This window comes from Merops nubicus, unplaced genomic scaffold (assembly GCF_000691845.1).
Source record: "Merops nubicus isolate BGI_N331 unplaced genomic scaffold, ASM69184v1 scaffold42762, whole genome shotgun sequence".
NCBI classification, from domain to species: Eukaryota; Metazoa; Chordata; class Aves; order Coraciiformes; family Meropidae; genus Merops; species Merops nubicus.
In genome coordinates this window covers 8,260-17,179 of record NW_008592376.1, presented here as the reverse complement: position 1 = coordinate 17,179, position 8,920 = coordinate 8,260, and the positions used below count along the sequence as shown (strand labels likewise).

General features: G+C 46.7%; 1 protein-coding gene across 1 annotated transcript; it reads left to right on the top strand.

The window, feature by feature from the left end:
- Nucleotides 1-1,802: 1,802 nt before the first annotated feature.
- Nucleotides 1,803-8,525, top strand: LSM14B (LSM14B, SCD6 homolog B (S. cerevisiae); the record flags this gene model as incomplete). Its single annotated transcript, XM_008935120.1, has 8 exons — nt 1,803-1,976; nt 2,338-2,473; nt 4,859-5,029; nt 5,135-5,212; nt 6,234-6,395; nt 6,560-6,713; nt 7,699-7,878; nt 8,244-8,525. Coding segments are annotated over 7 exons (1,047 nt in total), but the record flags the coding sequence as incomplete, so codon positions are not given.
- Between the last annotated feature and the right edge of the window lie 395 nt (nt 8,526-8,920).

The following is an 8,920-nucleotide window of genomic DNA, read 5'->3' as shown; positions in this document are numbered from 1 at the left end:
TGAGAGGCTGCCTGGACAGCACTGGGCTTTGCAGATCACATGTTTCTCCATGTGGAAGCTGGCAGGCTGACCCTGGTGCTGGGAGAAGACCAAGGGAGCTGTGGGGTTCTGCAGGAGGCTCTGGGTTGCTGCTGTGTCTTGCCATGAGCCGTGTGCTGCAATAATCTGATCTTGAGCAGGGATGTCAGCGGTACAGTTCACATCTGAAAGGCCACGAGCACTGCTCTCAGTTGATAATCTGCTTCTAGTTGACTAGGTTACAGCTGTAATATGATCAAACAGCAGCTGGAGATCTAAAATAACTTGGAGAGCTTGAGTGAGTGCCTTCCATTAGTTCCTAGGGTATATAAAGGAAGCGATGGGCAGCTTGTCGTGGTGCCAGTGGAGATTCCCTTCCAGTTAGGTGTTAGCTGAGGTGCTAAACAGCATCGGTGGGACAGGGGCAACATTTGGCATTGACCTGCTGTACCCAGAGCTTGCAGCTCCTTGTGAGCTCACGTGCATGTTGCACAGAGGTGCACTGCTGCCTGGTGGGGGGAATCCCTGGGTGCAGCTTTTCATCTCTCAGAACAGGACTGGGGGTGAGTAGCCCTGTCTACAACCTCAACGCTCCTACCTAGAGGTAGTAACAGTACAGTGCACCAGGCATGCTCAGCTCTGGGGTTGGGTGGATCCAGGTCTTGCTGCCCTTTCTCTGGGCAAGTTGTGGTGCCCCCCGTGTTGCAGGGCTGTCTGTGCCTGTCTCTCCAGCTGTGTGCAGCAGTGATGTGGCAGGTGCTTGTGAAAGGTCTGTCAAGGATGTCACTTGTCTGGAATTCTCCTGTTGGCAGAGAGCCTGCATCAAACCAGTACGTGCTGGTGCTTATCTGGACAGGCAAAGCCTCCTGAAGGCAGAAAACTAGGCTAGTAAACTGAATGAGCCCCTGTAACTTGTGGCCAAAAAAATCTCTGTGCATGTAGACCATGCTCGTTCTCTAGCCCATTTCAAGCTTTCACATGTCAGTGTCTGATGTAATACACTCTATTTTCCTACACTAATGCTCCAGTAAGTGTGAGTCTGATCTCTTCCTCTTTATGGCTTAATTTATGCTTCTGCCTGCTAGCTGCCACATAGTCAGCTGCAGCCTTTTTCCAGCTCTAATGTGTGACATCACTGGTTACTACCTGCTCATGAGTTCCAACAGCTGGGACTTGGTCAGCCCTCGGTAGGCATTGAGGTTTCAGGTTTATCACTGAAAGCTTCCTTTGTAGTCAGTGAATATTAATCATTAAAAATATTGGTATGGGGTAGAGAGAGAATTTTAATAGTAAATTCTTGCAATCGATAAAACTTTACCTCTATCTGTATCATGAACACATGAAACCAAAGCTGCAAATTTAAGCTTTAAAGCCTTCTAAGATTATTTCCCCCCCCTGGTGCTTGTGGGGCCTCTGCTGTGGTCAGCTGCAGTGGCAGTTGTCTCGGGCTGCATGCCTGCATGGGGCAGGTGCTGGGGAGGGAAGGGGGACGTGGCAGCACGGCTCTGTCGGGAAGTCCTCAGCTCTGGAGGAGGATTCTTCACTCCAGCTGGTTTATGGTCTTTACCTTCACAGCTTGATGTAAACAAAACTGTTTATACAGGCTGCTGAAGAAGTTGGCATTTGAGGGAACAGATGTGTGCAATAAAGAGATTCAGGGTTCTGGAGGTAACCTTTTTTTTTTGTTACAGTTGGCGAGTATTAAAGAGTACTTTTTAGTTGCATAAATGTTAGCGTACACAGTGCTGCAGTGGTGACAGTGGACTAATAATAATCTTTAATTTAATGCCAAAGTGCGATCCTTCGGTACTGAAGACCGGCCCACAGACAGACCTGCTCCTCCAAGAGAAGAAATCTATGAATACATCATCTTTCGAGGAAGTGACATCAAAGACATCACTGTCTGTGAACCTCCAAAGGCTCAGCATACTCTGCCACAAGATCCTGCCATTGTTCAAGTAAGTGAACCTGAAGTGTTGGTAGAAAGCTGTGATTAAAACCTTGGTGATGAAGGACTAGATTTTGGTGTAAACTTACAAAAAGGAAGGCCAGTAAATGTCACCAGGAATCTTCAGATTGTTTGAAGCATCCTGAATTTCATTGTAATGTTAAAAATAGCAGCAGCATTAAAGACTTCAGCCAACAAAAGCCAGAGCTAGTTTACCTAGCTGAGAATGCAGGAAAATCATAAAGAGGTAAACTAACTCTTCTCAGTGTTTACCTAAGCTTTAGTAATGCTGTGTGTGAAGTTGAGAATCACTGCCAGAGCAAGTTGACTTCTGGACACTGTAAATGGAAATGTACTTTGTCTTGTTACAGTCTTCACTGGGCTCTGCCTCTACATCATCCTTTCAGCCACATGTGCCTTACAGCCCGTTTAGAGGTATGCCACCTTACAGCCAGCTTGCTGCCAGCTCTTTACTTAGCCAGCAGTATGCAGCTTCCTTAGGTTTAGGTAAGTAAAAATTTTGCTTGCTAGCTTAAAGGTAAAGTCGTTGTGTGCAGCTACTGTGAAACCCGTGAAGCCAGTAACTAACCCAGCATCCCTTGCTGAGTGTCAGGCTCCAACAGGCAGTGAGTGCAGCTAACAGCAGGTGTGGTGGCCTCACTGCAGGGAGGCCTGTGTTTCACCTACATGTGCACACACACGCAAGAGAGAAAGAAACCAAACAGCTCAAATTTCTTTCTGAAAGCAATGTGAACGAATACCTAACAGTCGAGGCCAGTTCATTTCTAACCTAACACACCTGACATCCACATCACGTGTAAAAAGAACTTGTATTCCCAGAGAGGACTATAAATAAGCTGCTTTAATGCTGTTCTAGAAATTCTTGTATCTCTTTCCAAGTCCTTCAGATGTTTCACTACCTTGTATCTTATCCATGTGTCTTTGCTTTCTCTTCTTCCCTCTATCTCTTCAGAGAAATTGGTAAGCCCTCCAGCATCAGCAGCTGCTTCCAGCCCTAGTTCTTCTCCGTCTCCACAACCTGTTTCAGAGCCTGACATGTCTTCAGAGCCCCATCAGCTCTCTTCCAAGGGTAACAGCAGTTTGAGGACTCCAAATATTTGGAAGAACTGCATGGCACTTGCAAACACTGTTCTTGTTAACCCCTCCTAGAATGATAGTTCTTACATGGGTGATGCTAGTAGGACTGGTTTGTTCTCAGCTATTGTTGCCTTTCGTTACATGAAGTATTCCTCCTGTCCTAGAAGTACCATTAGAGAGACAGGAGAAAGGAAAAGTACAGGACAGCGCATCTGCTTTTGTAAGTATCAGGAGAGGGCTGAGCTTGAGGGATGGTAATGTGCTGCATCCTATCCAGGAATGTGTGTCACCTGAGGGACTGGGCGAGGACTTAATTGCCCTTCCCTGGAAAGACAAGCACATGGCTTAAATTGGGGGTGGTCTTGCTGCGAGAGACCTAGGGTAACAGAAAAATCCAGGAGTATTGCTGTCCCTGAGGAAACATCAGGATAGATTTCCTGCATGATGGGGCATAGTACCTTGTCAAGACTCCCAGTTAGTAAAGCATGACTAACAGTAAGTGATTTCAGAGTTGTGGTAAGCTGAGATAACAGAATTCTGGGTGCTTGCTTCTGTGTGTAAAAACTTTTAAAGGAGGTTGAGTAGAGACACTAGACTGACCGTCCTCAGAGCAGAGACCAGGTGCAGCCTGCATTTAAACATGGTAATTAGTTTAATCTGTTTTTAACTTCAGCATGTATGCTTGTGTTGGCATGAAACTATTTTTACTTACTCTCTGGTTTTGGCCCTCTATCTGTATGTACTTTCTCAGTGTTCTGGCTAAGCTTTGACACTTTCTCATGTTAAACTTGCACAGCAGCTTTGTCCTACTGAATAATCCTTAGGATGTGTCTGTCTTCCTTGCAAGTTTTCCAGGTGTACATTAACTGGGACCCTGCATGATGTTACCTACTGGGTATATCTCATGTGGACTTGGGTGACCCAGAAGTGTCAGTGGCTTGGTTTGTGTGTACTCCTCAGCTTTTCACTTTTCTTGCTCTTTAAGTATTTTCAGTTAAAGTTCGCTTCCAAGCAGTTCTTCTGCATAACTACATAAACCTGTAGTCCTCCAAAACTTCTAATTAAACCTAGAATGCAGTGTTTCTTCTGAGTACTGAAGACTGTCACTTTTTGATATAATTGGTGTAAGGTATACCAAACCATGAAAAGTATTTACATGTTTTGTAGTGTGAATAAATAAGCCTGGATGGAAGAGCAACAGAAGTCTTGGTAACACTTTGGCCTTGACCAAGAAGGAATTTAAAAGGGTAACTTTGAGATCCTGGTCTGGTTTCAGGTTTTCTTTGTCTGAAAGCTAACAATAAGCAATCAAGTTGAAGGACTTCTAAAAGCGGCTTACAAAATGGGATGTAGTTGAGGTGGTTAAGCTTTTGCTGCAAAACTTTTGTGACAAAGTGGGGAAGCTTTCTGGAGCGCTTTCAAAACGGTGGAGTTTTGCTTACAATTTAAAGTATTGTGTAAAGTAAAATCCTACATAACCAAGAATACACCTAGAAATTAGATTTTGATGTAAATTGTCTAAGACTGACCTGGCTTGCTTATCTAATGCGTGTCTAACGTGGTTTAAGAAATAAATGGGTTGATTTTCTGATTTCAAGGCTCTGGGTTTGAGAGCCATGCTCACATGGCAGTAGTGCCTTACCTAGTGTATATGCCACTTACGTGTAGCGTGTAACGATAGTCACTCAAGGCTTTGAGTAGTTCTTGACAAGATGGTCTCTGTAGAAGCGGGTAGGGTTTGAGTGGCGTTGGCACATCTTCCGGGGGGCACTTAGTCCCTGGGCTCCTTTCCAGGTGCTGGCTTTCCCTCCGTTCACCCGGTCCGCAAAAGCCCCATGGTGGAGCAGGCTGTCCAGACCGGCCCCGTGGACAACGTGAACTCTCAGAAGCCCCCCCCGGGGAAGGGGACCCCAGGGGTGCAGCGCAACGGGCGGCAGGTCCCCCAGGGCAGCAGCAAGGCGAACGGTGCGTGTGTGCTCCTCCCCTGCACAGAGCTGCTCTGCAGCAAGACCCACGCTGCTCTGGGTGTTCCTGTGCTCTTGGGCTCAGTTTCCCCTTCTTGTGCAGGAGATGCAGTTCAGGCAGCCCCTGTGCAAACCCCAGGACAGGTGAATGATGAAAACAGAAGGCCTCAAAGGAGAAGATCAGGTAGGTTAACCTGATGCTAAGCAGTCGTGTGAGCTGCTAAAGGCAAATGCTGGTGAGTTCAGCAAAGGGTTATCATGCAGAAGTTGGAGAGCAAATTAGAGCTTGATAAGGCTTTGGGCATCCAGAGATTCTTCCCTAACAAAACAAGTTCTGGAGACACAAGTTCAGAACATTCCAGGGACAGTATTCTAGTGTCTTTTCTAGAAAACCTGAAGGTACATTATAAAAATTGATGTTCTGAGTTGGCAGCAGCAACTAGATTTCTCCAAAAGCTAACGTATTTTTACTGGGTAGGGCAGCCTGTTTAAGGATTTCCAGAGCTTTTATAACAGAGGAATTATTGAGCTGTTGCTTCCACAGAGCAGAGGTCTTTTCTCAAGACTGCAATTTAAGCATGGGTCAAAGGAAGGTGAAATTACATTTGAACAGACTTCTGCTCAAGCTAAATGAGAGAAGGCTGGAGACAAGACTTGGGGCTCTCAGGTCTTCAAATCAATTTGCCTGAGGGCAGAATTCTGGAAGGGGTTATGGCTTTTCCAAAAAGGATTTGATAGTGTCTTGGTTGGAAACCAGAAACTATACAAAGTACAAAAGTTCCCTTTGTGGGTAGATGAGTCTTGGGTGGATTTGGTGAAACCAGTGACCTGCTCTTGGCTATCATGATAGGTTTGTAGACTAATTACAGCACTGCACTTATGGATGAAGAGCAGACAGGAAGATGCTGTTCCCTGCTTCCCTCAGCCTTTCTTGCTGTGTTCTGATTTCCTCTCCTCACACTGGAAGGAAGGTTGGATGTGCTCTGTTAGTGGTGGGACTGGCATCCAGGAACGCTTTTCAGAAAGCTGAAGCGTTGCTGTAATGTCTCCTACAGCCAAGCTCAGAAGTTACTTTCAAAGGTGTGGCCTGACCACAGGACTGGAAGCCAGAACCTCCTGAGTTCTAACACTGGTTTTCACTGGTCTTGAGCAAGTAATTTAAGCTGCCTGTGCATTACCAAGTGTTTAAACTCTGCTGCTTGCAGGAAACAGGAGAACCAGAAACCGCTCTAGAGGGCAAAACAGACCAACTACTGTGAAGGAAAACACCATAAAGTTTGAAGGTGACTTTGACTTTGAAAGTGCGAACGCACAATTCAACAGAGAGGAACTTGATAAAGAATTCAAGAAGAAACTAAACTTTAAAGGTTTGTGACTTCATTAAATATGAATTGCTGAGCTAGTAGTAAACGCTGTATAGGCTGAGAAACTGCATGGCAGCATCTCAAATCTTGGTTTGAGGGAGAAAGAGAACAGATGGCTCTTCAGTATGCATCAAGGAAGTGTAATAAATAAGTTTTATTATCTTCAGATGACAAAGCAGAGACGGGGGAAGAGAAGGGGGACCCTGGAGTGGCAACTCAGAACAACGACGGCAGCGTGGAGGAGGACCTCCTGGGACCCAACTGCTACTATGATAAATCCAAGTCCTTCTTTGACAACATTTCTTCAGAACTGAAATCTAGGTATTTTCTAAAAGCTTGCTTTTTAAAAGGCAATTTTAGGCATTGGATTCCAGGTATAATCTAGGTCACGTGGTTAAATTCTTTAAAAACAATATCAGAATGCAAGAAAGATGGCAAAATGGTCTGTAGAAGGGAGCGTTGCTGTGGGCTTGGTGGCTCACGAATGACACTAGCCAAGCTGGGTGTAGTGGGATCAAACAAAGAGGGAGGATTTCAGATTATACACTTCCCTGAAGTATAATACAGGAATTTCCAGTTCTGTTTCCCAGCACTGACTTTGAACCCATTGATTTGAAACAAATTCCTTATCTCCCTTGTGGGAGGAGGCACCAGGGTCATGCTGCCCTGAGATGCTGTCACTTGCAGCCAGGAGCAAGCTGCGTGTGGAGTTCGTGCAGGAGGTCAGGTCTGTCTCTGGAAGTGTGTTAAGTTAAATACGAGGAGTATTGAAGCCTGTCTGTCACTGCTGATGCTGATGTTCCCAGCTGCCTGGTGCAGTCAGACATCCCTTTAGGGTCAGCTTGTGAAGCTCCTTGGTAACGTTGCTGCTTCCCCTGAGCAGAGCTTCACTCGGAGCGCGCGCTGTGAGGTGCTCGGGGCTCTGTGAGGCCAGAACGTGCTGGTTCTGTGGAGCTGCCTCAGGAGCAGTCTGAGCTCAGCTGGGACTGGGCTTCCCATGCCTCTGGAGAGGCCTCACTGGAGTCAAGAGCTTGTGCTTCTCAAGAAAACAGGGCAAGATTTAAAGTGCTAGTTAGACCGTGTTCAGCTCTTTTCTAGGCCCACCTTTAGTTTTCCAGGGTGGCAGCAGCTCCTGGAAGCTGTCACCCCTACCCCCAGGCGTAGCAGAGGAGCTGGTGAGGGCATGTCACTGCAGCTGCCTCCCCTGGCAGCCCAGTCCCCCAGAGTGGGGTGCCCAGAGCTGCCTGGCCAGGGGAGCTGGTGGTTGTGTGGGGTTCCTGTTCCATCTGAAGGTGGTTGTGTTCAGTTCCAGGCGCACCACGTGGGCTGAGGAGAGGAAGCTCAACACGGAGACCTTTGGGGTGTCCGGGCGGTTCCTTCGCGGCCGCAGCTTCCGCGGTGGATTTCGGGGCGGAAGGGGCAGCGGAGCAGCAAGGCGAAACCAGACCACTCACAGAGCTGGTACTGGCAGAGTGTAACCTCAGAGGCAAGTGTCTGGGCCAGAATAAATACTGTCTCTGAGCCAGGTTTGTTGATTTTCCCTTGCCTGAACTGTCTGTGCAACCTCTTCTGCTCTCTGGTCTCATGGACATGCTAAGGATTGTTCCTTATTGCACCTTGCTGTCCTAAGTGGCAGAAGGAAATATGAGCAGTGTTAATGTGATTTTAATGTGCTGATGGTGCTGTTGATCACTTGGGCTTGTTTCTCTGGGAGGGCAAATGCTGCTTGTTGAAGATGAAGCTCTGGCTACATGTTTCAGTTGTTCCATGGGTGTGAACTTTGCTGCTTGTCTTTTCCTTGGGAGAAGAGCCTGTGATATCAAATCTAATTCTGCTTCTTTTTCTGAATAGGTTCTAACATCATCTGAGGATGAAACTGTATATAGAAAGAAAACAACCAACTGCTGCACTAATGTGGGAAAATGGTTCATATTGTTTACTGTCTCAGCTCAAGTGACAGAACTTCATGTACTACTGCTTATATTCTGGACTTATTTTGGACCAGCAGCTGTCAGCTGGAATATTCTTTGGAAGGGGGAATGTGTTCAGGGGTACCTTCTTCAGGGTGTCTTTTTTTCATTTGTGTTTTTTTAAGTGCAGACTAACTTACATGGTTCTTCTTTCTGGGTCTCTCGAAGGCTGCTGTAGTCTAAGCTTAAAGTCAGACTTCTTTTCTGAACCCTGAAGAAGACAAATCATGCTATTTTAACACGGAACCAAAGCTCACTTGAAATAAACCAGCTATAATTTGTTTGTTCTGAGGAACCAAATGGATTCTTTGGCGCTGCTGGTATCACTGTTCTCAGCAGCAGGTGCGAAGCAGCACTTGGTATCTGGAGGGATGGACTCCTGGTGCTGAGGAGCTGTGTATGTTGTCACTTGGGAATACTGGATTGTTGATCATGTAGTGGTGTAAATGACTCTGGCTGTTTGTCAGCTGGTACTAACACGGGGGCACCGTGGGTCTACACCCGGCTGTGACCCTCCTTGCGTGGGGGGGGGGGGGGGGGGGGGCGCGCGCTCGTTGG